The 27458-nt window shown below is 41.9% G+C and overlaps 4 protein-coding genes across 4 annotated transcripts; 3 read left to right on the top strand and 1 right to left on the bottom strand.

The window, feature by feature from the left end:
• Window positions 1-3675: 3675 nt before the first annotated feature.
• Window positions 3676-4608, top strand: LOC149323420 (taste receptor type 2 member 8-like). Its single transcript, XM_089511223.1, has one exon. The coding sequence runs from the start codon at window positions 3676-3678 to the stop codon at window positions 4606-4608; it is 933 nt and encodes a 310-aa protein (XP_089367349.1).
• A 490-nt stretch (window positions 4609-5098) lies between these two features.
• LOC149323419 (taste receptor type 2 member 8-like) lies at window positions 5099-6025 on the top strand. Its single transcript, XM_089511209.1, has one exon. The coding sequence runs from the start codon at window positions 5099-5101 to the stop codon at window positions 6023-6025; it is 927 nt and encodes a 308-aa protein (XP_089367335.1).
• A 3031-nt stretch (window positions 6026-9056) lies between these two features.
• Window positions 9057-9980, top strand: LOC149323418 (taste receptor type 2 member 143-like). Its single transcript, XM_089511194.1, has one exon. It carries the CDS (start codon window positions 9057-9059, stop codon window positions 9978-9980), a length of 924 nt encoding a protein of 307 aa, XP_089367320.1.
• Window positions 9981-17928: 7948 nt separating this feature from the next.
• Window positions 17929-18864, bottom strand: LOC149323417 (taste receptor type 2 member 10-like). The gene has a single exon (XM_089511182.1). The coding sequence runs from the start codon at window positions 18862-18864 to the stop codon at window positions 17929-17931; it is 936 nt and encodes a 311-aa protein (XP_089367308.1).
• Window positions 18865-27458: the final 8594 nt, after the last annotated feature.

Here is a 27458-nt window from a genome sequence, read left to right as displayed (position 1 = left end):
CCACAGAATAGTCTCAATTTTACTAATCCCTGCTTCCCTTCGCAATACAGCATTTGGTACACAGAGAGCTACCTGGAATATCTTCCTCAGAAACTTTGTACTCGTTCAAGGGTAGTTATGCCATTATAAGGTCCTAATTGAGCTCCATATAGCAATTGTGATCTTGCTTTGGCTGTGAAAAGTTTAATTGTGAAGGGAATAAACTGGGCTCCCTTGGAGAAAAAATAATTTTGAATAGTATTTACCGTTCTTTGGGTGTTTTGAATGACATAATCTAAGTGAGCGTTTCTTCTCCCTGAATCTTGAAATACAATCCCCAAGTATTTAAAGATTTTAGCCTGTTCAATAGACTGCCTTTCCAGCATCCAATTTCTCAGTTTAGGACATTTAGAGAAGGTAAGGATCTTAGTCTTAGAAAAAATTATTATTAATTTTTCCTCAATGCAATAGTGAGCAAGAGATTTTAGAGATTTTAGAGCTCTCTTAAGTCCTATGGAGATCAAAGATAATATAACTGTATCGTCAGCATATAATAATATATTGATATATCTATTAGCTATCTTGGAGGGGGGTGAAAGGAAGAGTTGCTCAGAAAGGAAATATAACAGCAAATTTTTTGTTATAAAAAAGAGAAACTTCAAATAATATTTTTGCATATACTTTGCAACATTTCATTAGAGTATGATTGCTGTAGGAAATAATTGTAGAAGGATATGTAAAGGTTAGTTATCTGAGGAGTACTATGAAAAATATATATTTCTATATATAAGTTTAAATAATTGGAAGTTACATAGAAGTGTATTGTATCACAGGACCTTGTCACACCAGCTTAGAACTGGAATTTAAAGTAGATTTAAAGTAGAAAAACCCCCCATAAATGTGGTTTTTCCCCCACACAACGTTTCTGCAAAATAGAAATAATGCAGAAATAACACAAACGTTCCCAAAGTTCCAAAAGTAAAAAAGGTGTCATTTTTGTCCCCTTTACGTTCACTTTATTTTCGCATTATTTCTCTTTTGCAGAAACTTTGTGTGAAAAACCGCCTGCATTTGCGGGTTTTTTCTACTTTAAATCTACTTTAAATTCCATTTCTGAGTGGGATTCCTCTAGCGTGATAAGGTCCATACTGTTTGTTAGTTGTAGCTTGTTGCTGTTGTTTTATGTCTGTTTGTTGTAATTTTAAGAAATATTAGAATAAATAAATGATAATTAAAAAAACAATACCAGAAATGTATGTTTAAGGGTATATGTATAACAGTTTAATTCATAGGATTTTAAAAGAATATAACTAATTGTGTGCTGTCCTTGATAATATATTTCATGGGATATATTTGTGTGTTTCTTTAGTGCATCCCCTGAAGAAGGCAAACTTTGATAGAGCCCAAAATTTGTTGGGCTTTTTGAATTAATAAGAAATAAAGCAAGTGACCATCTATCAGCATGTGGGGATTTGTCTCCTCTTTTGCTTTTGCTTCATATAAGTGCTCTTCAGTTCTCTCTCTCAGATCATCTGCTGTCCCATAAGCTTTCTTAGAGTAGTTGGCATAAGAATGGCATAATGTGCTTCATTTAGCAGTGATAAATTCTGTGCCCATGACTTCAAGGCTCAGAATAGGTTCAAGGCTGCAGTCAGTGACTGTACTCCTTTGCATTATTTTGCAAGTCACCTCATTCAAATATAGCAACAACAAGAAACAGAGAGATTAATCAGGCAAATTTCAATTTATCCCTGGACATATATTTACATGAGGCATGGCTCTATCATTTGTAGGATAAACCAACTAAGGTGTATTTACATTTCTTCATGTGAAGTATGACACGCTGCTGCTTCATGTGCTGATGCTAGAAAATTTATCATTTTCTTCCCTCTTGGGTCTCTGTTCTAGACACTGGAAATAATAAAGTGAGGCATGTCTCCTCCACTCTGCAATACAAGGTGTTGGTCATTACCTTGAAAGCTCTACAAGGCTTGGGCCCGAGTTACTTATGGGAACACCTCTCACTACACAATCCACCCTGCACTCTCAGAACATCAGGGAACCACAGACTCTGGTACAAGTCCTTTTTGTACAGTCAAGTTACCATGTCTATTCCACTCATGCTCTTATATGATGTTCTACAGCTTTATTATTTAGCTTTCTGAGTGGCACTCACTCGCTATCCATGTATATCATCATTTCTGCAGCTCCCTTGCCATCCGCTCAGAAATGTTGATATTGCAATGGCTAGCAGTCTCTTACCCAATACTTATATTTATGGCAAGATGGCTGGGGCTGGGGAGGAATGATCACCTATCAATTCAAAGACCTTAAGAATTTCTTGTTTCAACTCATGAAGCTCTTTAAAGGCAGACCTCCACCACAACCATATACTCTACTTCCAGTTCTTTCTGCTGTGGAAAGAGGGAGGGAGGCCACATCCTATCTGATCTCTGGAATGGGGAAATGATCATGGCAGTGGACTCAATTGCTCCTGAGTATCCCCTTTTAAAGAGTGGACTCAAACTGGCCCCCTGTTTTCCAGGGAACTGGCAATGATGAAGCAGGTAAGGTGGAGACTAGCATGACATTTACAGAAGATTTGGAGTGAGCCTGATGGAACATGCTCAAGGGCCTATTTGAAGGTCTACTCTATGGCAGCGTGGGCAGCATCTGCAAAGCGCCTTCCACCAGAGCTGTTTTACATAGTTAGAGATTTATTACACACTGGTCCTCAGTAGAAAATGGAAGCCTGCTTTCAAAGAGTTGAAAGAAGTTCTTAAGGTCTTGCCAAACAACCTCTGACTATTGTGAAGAATTTCCACAGTACTTTGAGAACAAAAATCACTCAGATATGCTTTGACTTAGATGCTGTAGTTGATATAGTTCCAGTGGATGTAACATCCCCTTCCATGATCAGACGCTTATGTTGCCCTGTTGTTCATTTCTGCACACAATTTAAAGAGTTGTCCATTATGCCACAGAAGTCCACAGCTGGTGTGGCATTGAATAGGAGCAAAACAAATACCTGATCTGTCAACTGTTTTAGACAAATCACAAGCGAGTATTTAAGATCTCTGTATTTTTGCCCTAGGACACCAGATTAAGCCAATAACCACAAAGTGGACTTTAAGTGTCTAGTGAAGCCCAAACTAGACACTTTAATTAGTCTCATATCCTGAACACTTTTTTCAAGGTTGTGGACTTATGGACAAAATGTGATCCTTTCCCCCCTGGAAAATCCCTGTGCTTGAAACTAAACAGGATGAAGTGGGCTTAACAGTGTCTTGGGCTTAAAAACATAAGAGGCAAGTTTGGAATTATTTCGGCATCTTCTACAGCATTAGCAAACAAAAACATTTCTTGGTAAATTCTTGAACATGCTGAGAGAAACCTCCAGGGAGTGGGAGAGGAGGAAGTGCCACAGACATAAGAAGGTGATTTAAAAGAACTTTCCAGTGAACTATCACTGAAAAGCTGGTAAACAAAGTGATATAAAATATCAATGCACAAAAGCCCCAATGACACTTGACTGGATCATTAATAATAGAATCATCCTAAGATTTGCATTGCTTTTCATAGTATGATCTGTCTATTTAAAATGTCCCAAATAGCAGGGTTTTTTCTTCCAGACTTCGCAGATAAACCAGCAAATACATCATCTCTGACCTTTGCTTCTTCTAGTAAGTTACAAGAATGGACATCAGTACAACTTCTTCACTTAGTATACTTATTTGGATTGTTATAGGAACTGTGTATATATTTTCCCTTTCAGGAAATGGATTCATCACAGTTGTGCAGGGGTACCAATGGCTTCGAAACAGAAAGATGTTACCCTGTGATTTCCTCTTGACTAGTTTGAGCACATCCAGATTTGTTATGCAGCTGTCATCTTCAGTGAACATTCTTCTCTATCTCATCTCCCCAGAGACACATGCAGGTTCTTCCAGACAGCAAGTTTTAAATGTTATCTGGATGTTTTCCAACCTGGCTAGCCTGTGGTGTGCCACATGGCTAAGTGTTTTTTATTGCATCAAGGTAACTAACTTTGCCAACCATGTCTTCCTCTGGCTGAAGCCAAGAATCAACATGCTTGCACCCAGACTGCTTGGAATGTCAGTAGTTATTTCCAGTATCATCTCTCTTCCTTCAGTGGTGGAATATCTTGGATACCAAAAGCGGGGCAATCTATCAGAACCTCTGCCTGGAAGAGCAAACCAAAGTGAGATATATAATAGCAGATTCGTTAATTATCTTCCTTTGCATGTCATGTTCTCTTCCATAAATTTCAGCATAAGTACACCTGCATGCACTCTTTTGCTCACCTCACTCTGGAAGCACACAAAGAATCTGAAGAAGAGTGGTGTTGGGGGTAAAGATGCGAGGACTCATGTCCATGTCAATGTCATAATACCAATGTTGTTTTATGTCTTCTTCTATCTTGTATATTTGGTTAGTATAACAATTATTGCAAGTGATGTTGTCAAGTTTGAAGGTACTGAAAGACTAGTTGCGGACATCTTGGCAACTACATTTCCTTGTGCACATTCCATCATATTAATATTGACCAATCCTAAATTGAAAGAAATGGCTGCTCACATTCTGAATATCAGACAAAGAGCTTCATAAAGAAGAGGAAAGGGCAGATGACATGCACTCTTTGTGTGTGTGCACATGCGCACTCCCACATATCTGTGTCCTCAAGACACAGCTTTTAAAAGAGGAAGACTGCTAACTATCAAGAAAAAATTTGGAAAATCTTGATCTCTGGACTAACTTGAAAATGCAGGATAGACAGGTTGCTGTCGGTCTATAAGCTGCTTTTCAGCAAAATATGTTGGACTGGTCCTGATGTGACATCTAGAACACTACAAATTCCATCTACACTAGACATCAGAAAAGCACACTAAGCACATGCCAAAGAAAACAAGCTCAATGAGATGCTTATCTCATTAGTAACAGAACCCTCCTAAAATTTGCATTGCTTTCCATATCACAATCTGTCTATATAAAAAGCTCCAGGTAGCAGAGTTTCCTCTGCTAAATATCACAGATAAACCAGGCAAATCACACAGGGATATCCTCTCGGTTTTTTTTCTTTTAAAAGAAAATGTCAAAAATGGTTATCAGCTCAAAGTCTCCAGTGGATATAATCTTAACCATCATTACAGGAACTGTAAGAATAGCTTCCCTTTTTGGAAATGGATTTATCACAGTTGCAGAGGGGCATCAATGGCTTCGAAACAGAAAGATGTTGACCTGTGATGTCCTCTTGATTAGTTTGAGTACATCCAGATTTGTGATGGAACTGCATTCTTCAGTGAGTGGTCTTCTGTATCTCATCTCCTCTGAGACCTGTTCTTATAAACAGGCGGATCTTTATATTGTCTGGATCTTTTTCAACATGCTCAGCCTCTGGTCTGCCACATGGCTAAGTGTTTTCTACTGTGTGAAGGTCACTAACTTGGCCAACCGTGCCTTCCACTGGCTAAAGCAAAGAATCAACATGCTTGCACCCAGACTACTTGGATGGTCAATGGTCGTTTCCAGTATCTTCTTTCCTCTTCCACTGGTTGAATATTTTGGACACAAAAATTGGGGCAATCTAACAGGGACTCCACCAGCATGTGCCACCCCAAGTGAGGTTGCATACAAAGCATTCATTATTTTTCTTCCTCTGCAGCTCACTTATACTTCCATAAATTTCACCATAAGCATAACTGCATCAATTATTTTACTTGCCTCACTATGGAAACACACAAGAAATTTGAAGAAGAGTGGTGTTGGTAATAAAGACCTCAGCACTCAGGTCCATATCAATGTCATAATGCTATTGCTGTGTTATGTCTTCTTCTACTTTCTATATTTCAGTAGCATAATAATATTTGTAAGTACAGTTGTAAAGTTTGGAACTACTGCAAAACAAGTTTTGAACATCTTGGCAGCTACCTTTCCTTGTGCACACTCCATCATATTAATACTGACCAATCCCAAACTGAAAGAAATGGCTGCTCACATTCTGAATATCAGACAAAGAGCTTCATAAAGAAGAAGAAAGGGCAGCAGACATGCACTCTTTGTGTGCGTGTGCCCACATGTGTGTGTCCTCAAGAGTAAGCTTTTAGAACGGGGGGACTGCTAACTATCAAGAAAAAAATGGGAAAATCCATCCATCTTGATCTCTCGACTATCTTCAAAATGCAGGATAGACCTTTCCATGGGCGGAATCATAGGCTTCCCCTTCCACACACCTCTGTTCCTGGCATGTGTTGAAAGCACCTCTTCAACACACCATTCCTGTAAATCTGTAATCATTTATTCAGTTATCTCCATATGTAAATGACTCTAACAGAAGTAAGCAAATGGAATAATTGCCAAGGCATGGAAAAATATATAATACTTATTTGCTCATTCACTTTCTATTATGTAGAATTACTGGGAAAAGTTGACAATGTTCTTCTAAACAGTCTTTTGTATAATTGCAAAGAATGGTTAATGTCTCCTCTCTTAACAGCTTTTTCTGGAAACTCTTTCCTAAATATTGCTTCCTACTGCCTTGAAGACCAATCTCCTTTAATCTCTGACTCTGATAATTACAATTATTAAGTGTGTAATTGACCATACACTTTTGTGTGAGTGAGTGGGGGAGGCTGCCGCCATCCTGCCAGCCCTTTACACAACAAATGCCATCTAGCCCAGGGGTGTCATTGTGAAAAGCTAATGTGACATGGAGCCTTATCGCACTAGACAAATCCCACTAAAAAACACGAATTTAAAAGTAGGAAAAAAATACAAATGCGGGATGATTTTATTGTTGAAATGCATTTTGAATACAACTGATTAAGGGTTTTTTTTGGGGGGGAGGAGGCTGCCAAAAAACCCGCTTAATCTTGGATAATCGATCTTGGGTCCCCCCCCCCCCCCCAGTTTTTCTAAAAGATTCACATTTCTGTATGAATCACCAATGCAAATAGATCTGGGATTAACTGGGATAAAACTCTTCATGCCTTGAACGGGCTTCCAATACATCCACATCATCGATCCATCTTTCTTTGCAGTGCTGACACATGCGAGCAACAGAACTCTCAGAGATGTGCAGAGATGTGTTTCTAATCCAAAATTTTAGTATGAACAAAAAACCTGGAATGAGTGAGAGAGATTATTTACTTAGATGCACTAAAAAAGTCTGAATATCCCCTATGTTCCTCTCATCTACAAAGACATGCATACACATGCACACTGACATCTCTAACCACAGTCCAGTCAAAGCCCTGATGTTCCCTTCGTTTGTCATGACAACAGCTTCATTTCAAACTTCTGGCAGATTCCATTCCTCTCCCTCTCCTTCCTTCCCCACCTCCCAAAAATTAAATAAGAAAGGGTCTGTCAGCTGGAGCCAGGTAGTTAGGAGAAGGGAGAGATACTGGCAAGGAGCTAACAAGGTGGCTTGGGCTGTGGAGAAGGAAAGAGAGAAGCAGAGGCTGGAAGTTGGAGGTACTGGTAGAAAAAAGAGAAGGAAAGTAGCTAGAGAAAGAGACTGTGATAGAATTGTTGAATCATAGAATCACAGAGTTGGAAGAGACCTCAAGGGCCACCCAGTCCAACCTACCATGCAGGAAATCACAATCAAAGCACACCCGACAGATGGCCATCCAGCCTCTGTTTAAAACCTTCAAAGAAGGAGACTCTACCACACTCCAAAGGAGTGTTTTCCATTCTTGCGTGTGCGTGCTCTTACTGTCAGGAGGTTCTCCCTAATGTTGAGGTGGAATATCTTTTCCTGTAGTTTGCACCCATTGCTCTGAGTCCTATTCTCTGGAGCAGCAGAAAACAAGCTTGCTCCAGCCTCAATATGGCATCTCTTCAAATATTTAAGCAGGGCTATCACAAACATTTTCTTCTCCAGTTTAAATGCACCCAGCTCCCTAAGTCACTCCTCTTAGGACTTAATGGTTTCCAGACCTTTCACCATTTTGTTTGCCCTCCTTTGGACACGCTGCAACTTCTCAACATCCTTTTTGAATTGTGGTGCTCAGAACTGGTGAGGCCTGACCAAAGCAGAATAGAGTGATATCGTTACTTCCCTTGATCTAGACACTTCTACTGATGCAGCCTAGAATTGAATTGGCCTTTTTAGTTGCATCTTCACACTGTTGACTCATGCTGAACTTGTTGTCTACTAGGCCTCCTAGAGCACTTTCACAAGTACTGTTGTCAAGTCAAGTGTTCCCCATCATTTATCTGTGAATTTGATTTTTTTTCTTCCTAAGTGGAGTACTGTACATTTCTCCCTGTTGAAATTCATTTTGTTAAGATCATCTTAGAGTTGCCATAAATCAGAAATGACTTGAAGGCATACAACAACAACAAAAGAAAGGCTATTGTCTTGGATTACTACTCCATTCTTTGTAATACTGAGTAAGATTTGAGGCTCGACTTGAGATTTGACTTAAGATTTGGAATAAAAAACTTAAATACATCACTGTCATAGGATTTTACCTCCCGGTATCAGAAAAGGGATGGACATCAATGTCAAAAGCAAGGGAGTTTATTTAAAGCGGCAGTCCTTTGCATGTACTGAAGGCAATACAAAAATGGTGGACCCAGCATTCCATGTAGAACCTTATTGACTTTGTAATTGTTTGGCTTAAAAACACTATCTAGGCAGAGAGTGAATCAGATGCCTCAATATCCCACCTTTTAATTGGTGCTTTTGCTGATCAAGGGAAGTAACAATATCACTCTATTCTGCTTTGGTCAGGTTGCTGTCAGTTTATAAGCTGCTCTTCAGCAAAATATCTTGGGCTTGTCCTGATGTGACACCTAGAACACTACCAATTCCATCTACACTAGACATCAGAAAGGCACGCTAAGCACATGCCAAAGAAAACAAGCTCAATGAGATGCTTATCTCATTAGTAACAGAACCCTCCTAAAATTTGCATTGCTTTCCATATCACAAACTGTCTATATAAAAAGCTCCAGGTAGCAGAGTTTCCTCTGCCAAACATCACAGATAAACCAGGCAAATCACACACAAGGATATCCTCTCGTGTTTTTTTTAATTTTAAAAGAAAATGATCAGCTCAAAGTCTCCAGTGGATATACTCATAACCATCATTACAGGAACTGTAAGCATAGCTTCCCTTTTGGGAAATGGATTTATCACAGTTGTAGAGGGGCATCAATGGCTTCGAAACAGAAAGATGTTGACCTGTGATGTCCTCTTGATTAGTTTGAGTACATCCAGATTTGTGATGGAACTGCATTCTTCAGCGTACATTCTTCTGTATCTCATCTCCTCTGAGACCTGTTCTTATAAACAGGCATATCTTTATATTGTCTGGATCTTTTTCAACATGCTCAGCCTCTGGTCTGCCACATGGCTAAGTGTTTTCTACTGTGTGAAGGTCACTAACTTTGCTAACCGTGTCTTCCATTGGCTAAAGCAAAGAATCAACATGCTTGCACTGAGACTACTTGGATGGTCAATGGTCGTTTCCAGTATCTTCTTTCTTCTTCCACTGGTTGAATATTTTGGACACAAAAAGTGGGACAATTTAACATTGACTCCACCTGGATGTGCCAACCCAAGAGGGGATTTACACAAAACTCTCTATATTTTTCTTCCTCTGCAGCTCACTTATACTTCCATAAATTTCACCATAAGCATAACTGCATCAATTATTTTACTTGCCTCACTATGGAAACACACAAGAAATTTGAAGAAGAGTGGTGTTGGTGATAAAGACCTCAGCACTCAGGTCCATATCAATGTCATAATGCTATTGCTGTGTTATGTCTTCTTCTACTTTCTATATTTCAGTAGCATGATATTATTTGTAAGTAAAGTTGTGAAGTATGGAACTACTGCAAAACAAGTTTTGGACATCTTGGCAGCTACCTTTCCTTGTGCACACTCCATCATATTAATACTGACCAATCCTAAATTGAAAGAAATGGCTGCTCACATTCTGAATATTAGACAAAGAACTTCATAAAGAGGAGAAAAGGGCAGCTGATATGCACTGTGTGTTTGTGTGTGTGTGTGTCCTCAAGAGTAAACTTCTGAAATGGGGAGACTGCTAACCATCAAAAAAGAATGTGGATAATCCATCCATCCATCTTGATCTTTGGATTGCCTTGAAAATGCAGGATAGATGCTTGAACGAGAATCATAGGCTACCCCTTCCACACACCTCTATTCCTGGGATGTGTTGAAAGACTCCTCTTAAATCCCAGATGCAGTCTGGTAATTCTGTAATCATTCATTCAGATACCTCCATATGTAAATGACTCTAACACAAGAAGTTGAATGAATAATTGCCATGGCATCAAAAAATAGATAATACTCATTGGCTCATTCACTGTTTTTAGCTTTGTTTGAAAAACTTAAATCAGTTAACAGTTACCCAATCTGAATATCTATTATGAAGCATGCTACTTTGACTGGTTGTTAGAGTGCATTAAACTCCAAAACAAAAGATTATTAAATTTAGAAGGAGTTGATAATAGATTTGGGTTGCATGCATATCTTTGATTTTGTTAATCATTTTGTTAGGTTTTGATGAGAGTTTGGTTAAAGTATAAACCAAAGATATTAGACAGATACCTAATTGGACTTTACCCAATGAGGCTTTCCATAAAAGAGAGATGATGTGTGAGGATAAATGGCTAACATACCAAGAACTGATCAAAATGGGTGAAAATACAAAAAAAAATGAGGACTAAAACTCAAGAGGAACTGGAAGATGAAGGATATTGTTCTGGATGGTTTCTACATAGGCAATTAAGACAAAGATTTATTAAATATAATAATACCCTGAATATTGGAAAGGCAGAACAAGAGTTTGAGAATATTTTATTTGCAAAACAAAACAAAACAAAAAAAACCCATAAAATACCTTTGTCCAATAACTTTTTTTGAAATGGGACTCAGAACAAGAAACCATCAAGGATTGTATGGTAAAATGATCCCGGGAACTCAAACAAAATATTGTTAGACCAGTGGGAGAAATTGCGGAGCAAGAGGCTAAACTATTCTTTAAATTACGACGTAAAAGAAAATGTACATAAAATGTATAGTAGATGGTATTTGACACTGGTTAGATTGGCAAAAATGTTTAAAGGAACCAGCAATACATGCTGGAAATGCTTCTAACAAATTGGCTTGTTCCACCAAATGTGGTGGCGCTGTAGAGTAGCAAAAAATTTAGTGGCAAGAAATTCATAGTTCAGTTAGAAATATACTTAACTGCAAAATAAATATGGACACTAAGTTTTATTTATTAAGTATGGTCAATAATGAGACATTAGAAAAATAAATATGGGAAGATTTTATTTTATTTAACTGTAACAGCTTGGATTGTATATGTACATAAAAGGAAAGGCAGAGAATATCCTGATATAAATGAATGGTATGATAAACTTATAGAATGCATTGAAATAGATAAACTTACCTGTTTGATGAGATAATATTCTTGCCATGAACACAAAGAAGACTGGAAACTGCTGATAGACTTCCTGTATAAAGAAACAGGCAAGAAGGTTATTATTTAACCGCTCTTTTAATTTAATGCTATAATATTATACTTTGCAGTACTGAATGATTCAGGAAGGTTTATATTTACTCACTTGAGTAGTTTAGTTAAGCTTGTGGGGATTTAATAGAGATTTAATAACTTATAGGCACTTGGAGAATAAGTTAATAACTGAAATATCAAAACAGAGCTCAGAAAGCTCTTTCTGTGTGATGTCTTAAGGTCTATATATTTTATATTATTTGTAGTATATAGGTATGTAGGTAGATAGGTATTTGAATATTTGTTTGTATCAATTTCCTGTTTTTCCTGTTTTGTGATATATGTTTTTTTAAATATTACCTTAATAAAGTTTATTAAAAAAAAGAAAAACTTATATCAGTTAATGAAACAGGAAAAGAAAATGAAACATGTTTGTACCCGAGGATTAAGCCTGCCAGGGGGGAGATGCATGCTTTGGTTTTGAATCCAGATTTTATTGTTTTGACTTTAACAGACTGACATAGCTGCCCTCAAGAAATATGATTGCTGGGGATGGGGGAAGAGGAGGAGAAGAATGAAGACAGGACACCCAATTGGCAGAAAAGGCCACAACTTTATTGACTACATAAAACAGGGGGAGGGTTGGCCCAAAAAGCATAAGGCTTGGACCTGTCCTTCACCAACCTGTGTTGATCAATGAACCGAATCACCTGGCCATGGCCAGGCCTCGGGATGACAGAGGGGTAACCGACCTAATGTGTGTTACCACGCCCAGCTGGATATGTGCATATGCGCATATGCACATTTTCCACCCTTCTCACTGGGGAACGCTGAATCGATGTTGCCCCTGCATTGGTAACATCACTCTCCCTCAGTACCCCTGGATCCCTGAAGGACTTCTGACCCAGTACTCCGCAGCACAGGAAACCATGCCCTTAAGATCCAAGACCTATGCTACCTCTCCCTAGAAAGTTGTAACAGCGCGTCATCGACCCTAAAGCATGGGAGGGAGGGTGGGAAGCCAGGTTCAAAAATGGCGTCGATCCCTAGATAGGCCCAGTGGCCAATGACAGGCCAGGAGACCAAGAGATGCTGCCCTCCTGGGCCTCCCGGCCAATCCCAGGACAGCAGCCCCCAGCCAGTGGGGTCCACTTCTGCTCCACTCCCAAGAATCCTGGGAGTTGGAGTCCCCGGAAGTGTCCCAAGCACCCAATGGGATGCCCTGTGTGGGCCTGCCCACTGGTGCGCTTCCCTCCAGAGAGACAGATGTTGCTGTGTGGGATCCAAGCCACCTGCGCCACCAGGAACTTCGCCCTAAAGGGCCCTCCCCTTCCCCAGCAAACGGGCTGGGCCGGTAAGTTCGGGTGGCCCCATTTTCCTCTTTCCCGTCAACACTTTTTCTGGCATGTAGTGTAGATGAAGTTTTCTGATGTCTAGTATTCTAGGTGCCACATCAGGACCAGTCCAGAATATTTTGCTTTCTGAGACAGATGAGAAAATGGCAAAGATACACAATAGCAAAGGTTGGTGAGATCCTGGCACCTGAGGCAGAGAACTGCACAAATTACTTGTGCCTAACCTTGTTATACATTATGCTCTTTGTTACTGTTACTATTATTAAAAGGTTGATTTATTAAATCAAGGGCCCAGAACAGACGGGCCTGAAAGTGCAGGCTGGGGGCCGCCTTTTGTTGCTGCGCAGCAGCGCCACAGCAACCAAATTGTGTTGTGCTGCTATGCAGTAAAAAAGGAGCGCTAAAAAGTGGCTCCTTTTTGTGCCACCACAAGCAGCATTTGGAAGTAGCGCAGCAGTGATGTCATCGCTATGTACACCATCTATATGGTGCCGCACAGCAATGATGCCATTGTCACGTGCTAGGGTTGCGGGGCATGTGGGCTCTCCGCCCCAAGGCAACCCTAGAATGTGATGAGGGTGTCATTCACTAATGAGTGAAAATGCTTGTGAGGAGCAGGAGTACTGGGAAAAGTTGAAAATGTTCTTCTGCATCAGTGTTTTGAATAACCATGGCAGAAAATGGTTAATCTCTTCTCTCTTAACAGCTTTTTCTGGAAGGTCTTTCCTAAATATTCCTTCCTACTGCCTTGAAGAATCATCTCCGTTTATTTCTGAAAGAGTAGCCAGAGTTTTTCTTTAATCCCAGTGCACGTTAGGAGTAAGAAAAGTAATGACCCTGAATAATTACAATTATTATGTTTGTAACTCTATACACATTTTTGGGGGGACTAGTCCAAGTAGCTTATCCAGAAAGGGTCTGGCTCATCTCTAATCATCTGGGAATGTGCTCAAGGCAGGAGCACAGGAGGAAGTGGCAGCTGCCATGGAGCATGGAATAGGATTCTGCAAGAGTGCTTTGCAGAACACAGGGGCTATACGTATGCTTGCCATATCCCGCCTGGGGGTGGGACTTTCCCGGTTTGGGGCGGGGCTGCACGGTCCCGCCCTAGTTTGGCCCCGCCCCCGGGATTGCCCCTGCTCCCGGGCGAGATATGGCAAGCTCAGGGAGGCTTTCCCTTGCTGCTTGGGCCCAGGCCTGCAGGGAAAGCCTCCCTGAAGGGGAGGAGTCCCTCTCCGCTTGCGCTCCGCCCCCGCCAAGGACGGGGCCCAGGCCCATAGGGAAAGCCTCCCTGAAGGGGAGGAGTCCCTCTCTGCTTGGGCTCCGCCCCCGCCAAGGGCGGGGCCCAGGCCCATAGGGAAAGCCTCCCTGAAGGGGATGAGTCCCTCCCCGCCTGGGCTCCGCCCCTGCCGAGGGCGGGGCCCAGACCGAGAGGGAAAGCCTCCGAGGCTCCTATTCAAATGTAGGACACAAAAAATGTGTCCTACATTTGAACATTTTGTCCTACATTTGTCCCGGTTTGGAGGTCCTGATGAATGGCAACCCTAGCTATACGGGAACTTTTGTATGATAAACTGTAGTTGGCTATTGTTGGGCCTCACATAGGGGAAGGGGTGAGAATTTCAGATCATTTTGGTGAATTGGTAGGAATAAGACACAGACTGACGGGCTGGGAATTTAACAAGGGGAAGTGCCAATGCACCTGCTGTAAATAGGAGCATGGCTGCGAAAGCTATCTCAGGCCTCTCACGACCCATCTTCAAAGCCATCAGCAGGAAGGAGGCTGCGTCCCACTCCAGTGGCACCAATCTCCCATGAGAAGGAAAGTTTGTCAGTGGAACGAGTGGTGGAGTCTCCTTCTTTGGAAGTCTTTAAATAGAAGCTGGATGGACATCTGTCACAGGGAGTGCTTTGAGTGTGAGTTCCTGCATGTCAGCAGGGGTTAGACTAGATGGCCTTTGTGGGCTCTTCCAACTCTATGATTCTAAGTATTGTAGTTGACCAGGCAAGTGGGGATGGGTGGCTTGCCATATACCTCGGTATGCCTTGAAATAATATTGCCCCTGCTGGCCTGTTAACCAGACAAATTGGTTGCTGCATACATTAGGGAGGGGTTTGATAAAAAAAAAATTGTATTCCCATAATGGGACCTGGGTTGCAAACAGAAATGAAATCTGCTAAGGAGTTACCTGAGATAGTTGCTACAAAAATTGAAGAGGAATGCAGGACATTTTCAAAACCTCAAAGTGCCATTCTGAGAGCGTCACGATTGGGAGAGGTGCCAAGGGACTGCCCCAGGGAAATTTGGATTGATTCATCACCTTTTTCACTCCAAGACATGATCAGTATGCAATCTCGTGTGCAGTCCATTTCTCAATTCAATTTCTGGATGGTTTTTCAGTACCTAGAACTGTGGTAAACTGCCATGCTTTTTCATAAGCTGGCTACGGATTTCAGTATTCCATTAGCAGAGGATAAGACGTTGGGTAGGAGCTGGGGGCCTAGAGAGGGAGCTGAGAGGATTCCTTCCCTGGAGCATGTTGCATTTGCATAATCTATCAAATATTTTTTTAAAAAAAGAAGCCGCTAGAGAGGGGAGACATGTTCCGCCCATTGCCCACCCTCTGATTTTTAGCCCTCCCCCTAAATGACCCGATCATGACTGGGGCCAAGTTCACATTTACTGCCCCTTTAAAATGCCTGGGTGTCTTCACCAGTACCGCAACTGAAGTGCAAATAACTTTCAAACACTGCCAATTATGCTTCAGTCGCGATATTGGGAAGACTATTCACGGGATATCCTGTGAATAGTTTTTTCTCTTTTCATTCCTGGCTCTTCTTGGGATAATATCTGATTCAGCGCAACGTCATCTGAAAATCTGGCTTGTGATTGTGCGATAGCCTGGGATTTTGCCTTTTTCTTCCTTCTCCCTGCCTCCGTGTGATAAAGTCCTATGAGTTCATGGTTGTATTGAAAAATTAGAATGTATGATATATTTAACTTAGGTATTTTTGTGATTTCAAAATAAGTTAATTTAGGTCTGGTCCAGTTGGGCAAAAAGCTCCGTCCTGCAGGCGGAGTGAGGGCTGAGTGTCCCCATGTTCACAGCCTTCCCTGTACTGCCCAGGCACCATCTTGGTGTGCTTCATTCATACAGCATGCGCAATGATGACGTCCCTTTGGCGCAGCATCCTAAGGGGCATGATCAAGCCATCCGGCACCTATGGCGCTGCTTCGCAGGCACAAAAAGGAGCTGGAAAAACTGACTCCTTTTTGTGCTCTGCGGAGACTGGATTGTTGCCATGGTGTGCATTTGCCACAGCACTGATACGGGGCAGAAAGGGGCAGTGTCTCACCACCCCTTCCTGCCCGTTTGTACAGGGCCTTTGTCTTAAATAAATTATCAATCTTGCTTATTCAAATGTCACTATTTACAAACTAACGATGTAAGTGTGCCCACACCTGAAGTTTAGCAACAGCATTTATAATAATCATTGAACTGGAGTCCTCCTTAAGTTCTTTTCTGAGAGAAAAAGAAAACACATGTTGACATTGGGCTGGTACAGACTGGCCCTTTCTGATGCCCTAATCATGTGCAAGGGTTGCCTTGAGGTGATGCTTCCAGATGCCCCTCAACCCTAGCATGTGATAAGGGCATCAAAATGGTGGCACCTTGTACACATGGGCACCGCCATTGTTACACAAGCAGCATGTGGTGCTTGTGTAACGAGTGCACCAGTGGTGTACTTGTTATGCAGCAGCCGTGGCATAAAAAGAACCTGCTTTTCGCGGGTTCTTTTGACTCCGCAGGGAAGCCGCGTGGTTTGGTGGCTGCGGCTTCCCTGTGGAGAGGAAACAGGCACCGGTAGGGCGCTGTTTTTCGGCGCTCTGTACCGCGCCTTAAATCACTTTCCAGATTTTGCTTACAAGGGCTGGCTGCTAAATCACATGTTCTAAGAGAAACCAATTAACATACTTTAAAGAGAAACTAGGAAGCATGCAATAAAATCTGTAGAAGAAACTCATGTCTCAGGATGCTCAAAGGATGACTGATTTATTAGTTTAAATGCTCTGATTGTTTTATTAGTTTTAAAAAGGCACAAATATACTAATGCATCCGCACCATACACTGTCACAATATACATGGTTTTTAGCATACTCTGAAGAAGCAGCGCCACACACTGGAAAGACTAATGGTGTGCACACCCACAGTGTGCGCGCGCCACCACACCATCACTGGCATGAGCCCCATTACTTTTAATGCGGCTTGAGAATCCGCGGAATTTCCCTTAAATGGGGGTAAGTGGGTCCGGAACGTAAGGAAAGGGTCCACTGTAATATTTGTATTATTAGATCTTAGCACTCTGGGTTTTTATGATTTTACCTAAAGTTACTGTTATTTTTGTTTCCCTTAAAGGAAGATAATCCTGGGGCAGAGGCAAGGAAAAGATCAAGGGATCTTGTCTTGTTTTTTTCTTTTCCTTTTCACCTTTTTCCCTACAAACATTCACCTTCCAGGGAACAATCAGAAATGGATAACGCAACATCCACAATTAATATATGTCCATTTAAAGAAGAAGTCTGAAGTTCCTGTAGTTTATGATGTAAATTTGGCAGAACCTGAAGTCTGAAGATCCTATGGCTTGAAAGAATCTTGCCCTGACTCCAGCTAACAATATCTGTTTTGTTGGTATATATCTTGGAAAAACTGGGAGGTGATACCCTAAACTGAAACAAGCAAGTGAGTAGACAAATGTTTAGGGGGGATGAAAATGGGAAACACAGCAATTTTATTAAAACAATATGTAGCAATGGAATGCTAAAAAGATAATAAAGGAAATTAAAAAGCATAAAGTATATGCAATCCTAATCACAAAAAGGCTTGTTCTGGCCTGTGAGCCACGCCCTAACAGACACAAGGCTAGTGTTGCCAGTCAGTACTAGGCTTGGGAACGGCAAATCCCATAAGGAGGTATCAAGCACAAAATACCAGTACACTGGCAGATAAACTCCTCTGCACTCTTGAGGACACACGCAAAAAGAGTGCATGTCTTCTGCCCTTTTCTTCTCTTTATGAAGTTCTTTGTCTGATATTCAGAACGCGAGCAGCCATTTCTTTCAGTTTTTGATTAGTCAATATTAATATGATGGAGTGTGCAGAAGGAAGTGTAGTTGTCAGGGTTTTCAGAGCTAGTGTCTCAGGGTTTCTAAACTTGATACTATTAACTGCAAATGTTATAATGATGCTGAAATATAGAAAGAAGAGGAAGACATAAAACAACAAGAATATTATGACTTTGATATGGACCTGGGTGCTGAGGTCTGTAACTCCAGCACCACTCTTCTTCAAATTCTTTATGTGCTTCCAAAGGGAGGTAGCTAAAAGAATGGATGCAGCTATGCTTATGGTGAAATTTATACAAGTATAAATGACCATCAGAGGAATAAAAATAAATATTCTTTTGTGATAAAATCCACTGTGAATGACACTTCCTGGCAGAGTTTCTGTTAGATTTCCACACTTTTTGTGCCCAAAATATTCAACCAGTGGAAGAAGAGCGATGGTAATGACTATTGACATTCCAAGCAGTCTGGGTGCAAGTATATTGATTCTTGGCTTCAGCCAGAGGAGGACACGATTGGCAAAGTTAGTGATCTTCACACAATAGAAAACACTTAGCCATGTGGCAGACCAGAGGCTGGCCATGTTGAAAAACATACTGATAATATTGATTGCTGCCTGTCTGGAAGAATCCACATATGTCTCTGGGGAGACGAGATGCAGAAGAGCGTTCACTGAGGATAGCAGTTGCATCACAAATCTGGATGTGCTCAAACTTATCAAGAGGAACTCACAAGTCAATATCTCTTTGTTTTGAAGCCATTGTTGTCCCAGCACAGCTGTGATAAATCCATTTCCTAAAAGACAAGCCATGGATACAATTCCTGTAAAGGTCCACAAGAGTAAATCCAGTGGAGATGCTGAGTTGGTAACCATTATTGTCATTTTCTTTAAAAAAGAAAAGAAAAAAAGAAACCAAGAGGATGTATCTGTGTGTGATTTATCTGGTTTATCTGTGATGTCTGGCAGAGGACACTCTGCTGTTTGGAGCTTTTTAATTAGACAGATCATAATATGGAAAGCAATGCAAATCTAAGGGCAAATTGCAATTCGGTGCAAATGACCCTCGTTCCTATTTGAAACTGATTCCTGTTGCGATGTGATTGAATCCTGTCATGATGAAGCGAGGCAAAGTCAAAAGAACTGGCTTTTCTAGCCACTAATTTAAAAGAGGTTCTTTTGAAAAGAAGCGATCTCAAAGAGTGTTGAACAAGTGGGAACGACAGATTGGAATCGCAGCATTTTGGATGGGAGGAACTAATGGCAGAGGGGTATTTACCATCCCTCCCCATTTTTTTGGATATGATATCCCCCCTCCCCCAGTGCTGTCTTTTCATTTATTGGTGTGACTTTTGTTTCTTTTTTTTTTTTTAAAAAAATAATAATCAATGAAGTGACAGAATGGTTTAGCAACTACTTGCAAAGGTGCTAAACCATTCTACTGCTACACTGATTAATTTTATTTTCAAAAAGAAAAAGAAAAAAGAAAGAAAGAATGAAAAAGAAAAGAAAGAAAAGAAAAGATGCCCTGTTCTCCTTCCCACAAGTCGCCCTTGGTCCCAGTGCCCTCCATTTCCAAGCCTCCCTGGGTCCCATGTCAAGCCTCCCTGGGTCCCAGTGACCTCCTTTTCCAAGCCTTCCTGGGTCCTGGTGTCCTCTGTTTCCAAGCTTCCCTGGATCCCTTGCCTCTGTCCCTTGCCTCCTCCCTGGACCTTTGCCTTGTCCTCCATCCTCCCTGGCCTTGCTCCATTGCCATCCTCCTCTTCCTGCCTTCCTCTTCCTCCTCCTCATACTGCTCTGACCCTTCTTCATCACACTCTCTCAGCCTTACTTTCTCTCAGCCTCAGGTTACACTCTCTCAGTCTCTACCCACCCACCCCCATGTCCAAGCCAGGCTGCTTCTTACATCACAGATGATTGATGGGGGATTTTGAAGTGGCACTAGCAGTGGGGACAAGAATTGTGCCAAAAAAAAAAAAAAAAGCGATTTCAATGGGGGAGGGAAAAGATCTCCCTTCATAATGGGAACAGGGGACCTTTTAGAATCACTTTCCAAATCAGAGCAAGGGAGAGTCAGGAACCAAATTAATGTCCAAGTGGGAATGAGCCCTTAGAAGGATTCTGTTATTAATTGAGATAAGAAACTTGGGCTTGTTTTCTTTGGCATGTGCTTACTGTGTATGCTGAAAAGCAATTTACAGACTGACAGCACCCTGTGCCTTAAATCTATCAGCAAAAACACCAACTAATGGGTGGGATATTGAGGCATCTGTTTCACTCTCTGCCAAGGTGGCATTTTTAAACCAAACAATCACAAAGTCAATAAGGTTCTACAAGGTATAAAAGCTTTGTTCGGCATGCTGGGCCAAACATTTTTCTATTGCCTTCAGTGCATCCAACAGCACTGTTGCTTCAAATACGCTTCCTTGCTCCTGAGATTCATTTATGTCCTTCTCTTTTCTGGTACTGGGAGGTAAATTCCCATGATAGTAGTGTATTTTAGTCTTTTACTCCAAGTCTCAAGCTGAGTCTCAAGTTGCATCTCAAGTCCTTGTATGATACTTTCAAGTTAAGTCTCAAGTTGAGTCCCAACTCTTACACAGTATTACACAGAATGCAGTAGTAATCCATGATAGTAGCATTCCCTTTGTTATTGTTGTGTGCCTTCAAGTTATTTCTTATGCATGGTGACCTGAAGGCCAGCCTATAACAGTGACTTTCCCTAGCCACTTTCTCCCTCTTCCTTCTACCACTACTTCCAACTTCTGGCCTCTCCTCCTCCTCAGGGCAAGCCTGCTTGATGTCTCCTCGCTGGTTTCCCTCCCTTGTCCTGACTGCCAGGCTCCAGCCAGCAGATTCTCTCTTATTTATTTATGGCGGGGGGGGGGGGGGGAGAGGGAAGAGCAAGGGAACCTGCCAGGAACTTCAAATGAAGTTTTTGTTATGGCAAGCCAAGGGAACATCATAGTTTGTGGTTGATGATGATGATGATTATTATTATTATTATTAGAGTCAAACAACTCAAGTACACACCACTATCCCATCATATTAATGGACTAATCAAGTGCCATTGGGGCTTCAATGAACAAATATTTTATGCTACTTTGTTTGCCAGCTCTTCAGTGTTTGGGAGGTCATTGGACAATTCTCATAAATCACTTTCTTAGGTCTGTGGCACTTCGCTCTCTCCCCACTTCTCAATGTTTCTTTCAGCATTTGGGAGAAATGATGGCAAATCTTATTTACTAATACTGAAGAAGATGCTGAAATCATTCCAAAGTATCCTCTGTGTTTCTAAGGCCCAGGATCCTTTATGTAAATCTGTTTCTGACTCAATCCAGTTTGATGACCCTCTCCCCTTCTCAATCACAGTATTGAAAATACTGATACATTGTACTACTTTGTTTACCAGCTTGAGAGTTATAGCCATTTCTACTTCCTTCTTCCTCACCTCTTTGGTAAGACAGCAAATTCCTAATGATGGATAGTCTTGAAATGTTTAAATATCACTTCTTCATTCCTAATTAAGGGATTTAACTAGCAAATTGCTGATATTGGTTTTGCTTATGATTCAAATGAAAGAAAAGTCTGACTGGTAGTATTACTTACAGTTCTTGGAATTTGTTTCACACTAGAATCATAGAATTGTAGAATCATTGAGTTGGAAGGGACCCCAAGGGCCCTCCAGTCCAACCCCATCCTGCCATGCAGGAACTCTCAGTCAAAGCAACCCCAACAGATGGCCATCCAGCCTCTGTTTAAAGACCTGGAAAGAAGGAGACTCCACTACACTCCAAGGCACTGTCCAAGGCACAGTGTTCCACTGTCAAATAGCCCTTACTGTTAGGAAGTTCCTCCTAATGTTGAGGTGGACCCTCTTTTCTTGGAGCTTGCATCCATTGTTCTGGGTCCTGTTCTCTGGGGCAACAGAAAACAAGCTTGCTCCCTCCACAATATGACATATCTTCAAATATTTAAACAGGGATATCATATCACCTCTTAGCCTTCTCTTCTCCAGGCGAAACCCAGCTCCCTAAACTGTTCCTCATAGGGCATGATTTCCAGACCCTTCACCATGAGCCAATAAAAACCATATCATGCGAAGCAGGTAATTGTTTAAGGATAATAGCACCTTTGGTTGGTGCTTATGTTATGACATTGCCCCTAATCTGCTATTATTCCACAGGGGAGGTGTTTAGATGCAATGATTTTTACTAACACCACAAATCTAGAAAGTACTGCCTTTCCTGCCATTGTTGTATTATGATGTGTTATGCTAATGTTTAAGTGTAACGCAGTTGTGGCAGGGGAGGAGTCTTATGCAATAATACTCTAAGGGGGAAAACAGACCGGCAGTAAGAGCCAGCTTGGAGGTGGCGTTGGGGAGTGGCGACTGCATGCCCATGCCCCGACTCTGCCCCCAAGCTGGAGTCATGCCGCCCACCCACCTTCACAAATGGCGGGCAGCATAAGAACGCTCCTTCTGAGCAGTGATTAGATGCCGCACGTCACAGGAGTGGAGAAGAGCCATGGCAGCAGTGAAAGGGGCACCTTTTTTCTGGGGTAAAAAGGAGTGGCAATTTGCACTGGAAAAATGCCAAATTGGGGCTGTGGCTGCTGCGGCCCTGATTACGGCAGTCTGTTTAGCTCCTAAGTTTCCAGCACAAAAATTTAAAGCAAAGCCCCCATTCATACTGGCCTAAAAGACCTGGAAGGAACTGGGTTGATCTGGATGCCCCTCCCCCAAATCGCTCCGTTAGCAAGTGCCCACTACAAATTAGAAATCGAATGCATTCTGTGTCTGCTGGTGAGGTGACCGCTGCCAATCAAGCTATCGTCATGGTGACGTTTGCAGGGCATCGGGGAAAGTGTCCTCCTTTTTTAAAGAGCCAGGCACAGGGGTTTCAGCGGCTGAAGCAGGGAGAGAGATGCCTCTCTCTCTCTCTCTCTTTTTTATAAACCTGTGGGCTTTTGGGTCAGATCTGCCCCTGTCCCAGGCAAAGGATGGGATTGCCATGCATTTTTTTTTGCTTTTAAAAGCAACATTTTAGCTTTCCTTTTCCTCACCAAACAAATTGTTTAAAAATGTAACATTGATTGTGAGGTCTTTTGCAACATTATTGTAGCTTCCTCCTCTGCTGAACTCTTTCCTCCTGCTTACACTTTGCCATTGCCTTCCACTGAGGCTGAGAGAGAGTGACCTCATGGGATCAATTGGGAATTTCCCTACATCCCAGACATGTCACCCCCCCCCCCCAAAAAAAATAATGCGCATAAATTGTCAAAAGAGGCTGCTTCTCCTGCATCCATTTCCCTACATCCCAGGCATGTCACCCCGAAAATCATGTGCATAGATTGTCAAAAGAGGATGCTTGAAAAAAGGGGGGGTTGTTGCTTTGATTGGGGGTTGGACTGGATGTCCCTTGGGGATCCCTTCCAGCCTTGGGATCGTGAGGGAGAAGAGCAAGGGGGAGGCTGCGGGAGCTGGAAGTAGACTACCCCCCTTTTCCCTCTGACACACACACACACAGAGAGAGAGAGAGAGAGAGAGAGAGAGAGAGAGAGGCATCTCTCTCCCTGCTTCAGCTGCTGGAGGCCTGCTGCTGCCTGGCCAGCGACCCTCCTCCTCCTCCCGCCATCCCCTGGCTGCCAGGCTGGCTCTCGGGGGAGCCCCTCTCTGGGTGCCAGGCTCCAGGCTGGAAGCGGCTGCCTCCGTGGGCATGCAATGTGCCCTCCTGGGGTTGGCCAAGTCCCCCAGCAAGAGAGGCGGCCTTGAATGGCCCTGGAGCGAGCAGGGGCCAGCAGGAGGAGGAGGAGGAGGAGGAGGAGGAGGAGGAGAGCATCCCCTTCCTCCCGGCGCCAGGAGCCCTGCCTGCTCCTTGCCCAGCAGCAGCCCTTCTTCCCAGGGCTCTTTCCTCTTCCCCCTCCCCTCCGATGAGGGGAGGAAATGCCTTGCCCTTTGCCCACCCCCTGACCTAAATCCCTCCCTCAATTTGCCTCGATCGTGATCGAGGCCAAAGTTCTCATTCCCAGGACCCGGGGTTTTTCAAAAGAAACGGTATTTGCACCAGTTTCAAAAAAACCGCGCCAGGGGCCATTTACCACGGAACGGGTGTGCAAGCCTCAGATTCGCTTGTGTGAGATTCGGGGTGAGTATGAACTTCACGTGATTGAATCGGTTTGGGAACCGATTTTTTTTGTAGTGTGAATGGGCCCAAAGAAAGGGTTTTTTTTGGGGGGGGGGGAATTGAAATCTGAGAATAAAATGGGCGATTCCAAAGAGAGAGATGGTTGTGCATTTGTTCTTGTTAGCTGCCCTTGAGTCGATTCCAGCTGGCGACCATGTGGACGAGACATCTCCAAGTATCCCTATCTTCCACTGCTCTTCTCAAGTCCACAAGTCCATGCCCATAATCCCCCTGATTGAGTCCATCTATTTTGTCTGTGGTCTTCCCTTCCTTCTTCCACCCTCTACCTTTTCTAGCATTATTATTTTTTCTAGCGATCCATGCTTTTTCATTATGTGGCCAAAGTATTATAGCCTCAACTTGATAATCTTGGATTTCAAGGAGAGCTCTGATCTGATCTGTTCAAGGACTCATTTGTTTGTCTTCTTGGCTGTCCACAGTATCATAAGTAGTCTTCTCCAGCACCACATCTCAGATGTGTTGATTTTCCTTCTGTCTGCTTCCTTCACTTTCCAGCCCTCACATCTGTAAATGGTAACGAGGAATACAATGGCCTAATTGATTTTGACTTTAGTGCTCAGTTATATATCTTTACTCTTCAGGATCTTTCTATTTCTTTTTTAAAAAGGGTTTTGAAAATATGCCCATTTCTTTATTGACTGTTTTAAATACAGCATTAAAATATTATTACAAATCATCTTCAAAACACACACATATGAATTTATCATGCAGGGAAAATTGGGGAAAAGCAGGGGTTTAAATGGACATTATTCCATGAAAATAGCGCAATTGAGGTGAAGATTTTTGAACAACATCACAATTAAAGAGGATTTATCTTGGCAATAACCAGGTAGTTCATTAATGGGGAAATCAATTGTTGGGATAAGTCTCTTTAATCGCTATGTGTGAAAATGTTCACCATGATTGTATGATTTTCACAGGATAATGTTAGTTTATACCTGCTTCTTCCTATTTTTCCCTATGTGATAAGGTCCATAGAAACAAATGGCCTGTATGTTTTATGACTCAATGGTTTATCTGCTGTCAAAATGACACAAAGAGCACCAAAAGCATTCAAAAGATTACTATTATGGTCAGAGCTGAGATGGAAGTTTTAAGATATGTTTTCCCATATAGTTTTCCACAATATTTATCTCTCATGCCTTTGTTAGTGTTTTTTAGAGTCTAAATTCAGCAATTTCCTTTCCATTCTCATTGCTTTTCATTCCGATTAGCCCTAAGTACAAAACTGAATGTTCTTTGTGGAGAATAACCATCAAAGAGAGTAATCTATATTAAAGTGTGACCTGATCCTTGATCCAAAAATTAACACCCTTTACACAACATTACTTCAGCCCTTTCACACTATACAATTATAGCTCTACAATTCCACGCCAACTGCAATGATCCCATTGTTGAGACATTTAGAAACCTAATCAGAGAGCTCTACTGCCTCTCCAAACTACGGCATTTATCACACTGAGGTTATTGAAGCTAAGATCAGGTGTGACTGTGGGTCGAACAATGCGAATTGACGTTATAGAGTGACTGTTTTATCACACCTGGTTGCCCTTCTGAATTGAGGGGGAATCAAATCCAAGGCAAGTCACGTGATGTGGATTCAGGTGAAGCGGAGTGAGTGCAAATTGTATTACCACACTGGTGCATACCATGCGGATTCAACTATTCGAATTGGGACCTTTGCGTATGCTCAGTGGGGCTCTGGACGCATCCTGAACCTTTGCACTTCCGGGGTGAAGGGAGCCTGGTTCCACTTTCACGGGAATGACAGCTTCCCCTTTCTTCCTCCCTTCTATTTTCCCATCCCTGGCAGCCAAATTCAAAGAGTTCCTCCCTGTCAGAGCCCCCATCCATTTCAGCCATATTGACATCTATCCTCTTGTCATTCTCCGCATCCATTTCATCTACATCTCTCCTTCCCTTTGTAGCAGTTGCCTTCTCTTAGGTTGCATCCACACTGGAGAGATAATCTGGTTTAACTCCACTTTAACTGTCCTGGCTCAGTGCTATGGAATTCTGGGAACTGTAGTGTCCTGAGACATTGAGCCTTCTCTGCCAGAGAGCTCTGGTGCCTCAGCAAACTAATAACTTAAATTATTGTTATTATTATTAATAATAATATTTTAAAAATTAATTATTATTATTTTAATAATAATAATAAATTATTATTTTAATAATAATAATAATAATAATAATAATAATAATAATAATGGGAGTTGGAGTTTGTTGTGGGGTCCTTGGCTTGAGGCTATGGAATTCTGGGAGTACCATCTCTCCCTGCAGCCTCCTGTTTCTTTCCCTTCAGATCTGTCATCTGGATTGAAATCTACCTCTCATCCCTTTCCAGTTTCATGTGAATGCTAGCCTCTGCATCTGCACTGGGGAAATAATCCGGTTTGACTTCACTTTAACTGTCCTGGCTCAGTGCTATGGAATTCTGGGAACTGTAGTGTCCTGAGACATTGAGCCTTCTCTGCCAGAGAGCTCTGGTGCCTCAGCAAACTAATAACTTAAATTATTGTTATTAATAATATTATTTTAAAATTTATTATTATTATTTTAAAATAATAAATTATTATTATTATTATTATTATTATTATTATTATTATGGGAGTTGGATTTTGTTGTGGGGTCCTTGGCTCAAGGCTATGGAATTCTGGGAGTTCCATCTCTCCCTCCAGCCTACTGTTTCTTTCCCTTCAGATCTGTCATCTGGACCTACCCTCCATCCCTAGCCTCACGTGAATGATAGGGAATGTCACCAACTCTAAATGCCCTCTGCTTCATCCGAATGTATCACCCACCGGCAAAATTGTTGTTGTTGTTGTTGTTATTTTGCAGTGAAAGAATTTTAATAATAATAATAATAATAATAATAATAATAATAATAAATTTCTTTCACTGCAAAATAATCAGTGAAATTTCTTTCACTGCAAAATAATAAACTGTAGAAACTGCAGTTCTACTTGGAAGTAAACCCTGCCTTCACCTTGGCCCCACTTTGGAGGACGTCCTGCCCCCCACTCCCAAAGAGTCCTTTAGAAACTTTCCTAACCCCACTCTCTCTCTCTTTGCTCCCTCTTTTCCCTCTCTCTCTCCCGCCATCTTCCCCCCCCCCTCCTCACCAGCATGTCTCCTGTCCACGTTAAAATGTGAATGCATTCATTCAGGGGGGAGCACCGGAAGCAAATGGGGCAAAATTGCAGCACGGCATCATGGGAAATTTGCAACCTGGGGGTTTTACGGTGCTGTTCCAGAGCACAAGCAAAC

Source organism: Sceloporus occidentalis, unplaced genomic scaffold, assembly GCF_023333645.1.
Source record: "Sceloporus occidentalis isolate IW3139 unplaced genomic scaffold, rSceOcc1.0.p SCAF_1, whole genome shotgun sequence".
NCBI lineage: Eukaryota > Metazoa > Chordata > Lepidosauria > Squamata > Phrynosomatidae > Sceloporus > Sceloporus occidentalis.
This window is presented reverse-complemented; position numbering and strand designations above follow the sequence as displayed.

Coding starts and splice junctions, on each gene's coding strand:
- LOC149323420 (XM_089511223.1), top strand. CDS start 3,676: ATGGACATCAGTACAACTTCTTCACTTAGTATACTTATTTGGATTGTT.
- LOC149323419 (XM_089511209.1), top strand. CDS start 5,099: ATGGTTATCAGCTCAAAGTCTCCAGTGGATATAATCTTAACCATCATT.
- LOC149323418 (XM_089511194.1), top strand. CDS start 9,057: ATGATCAGCTCAAAGTCTCCAGTGGATATACTCATAACCATCATTACA.
- LOC149323417 (XM_089511182.1), bottom strand. CDS start 18,864: ATGACAATAATGGTTACCAACTCAGCATCTCCACTGGATTTACTCTTG.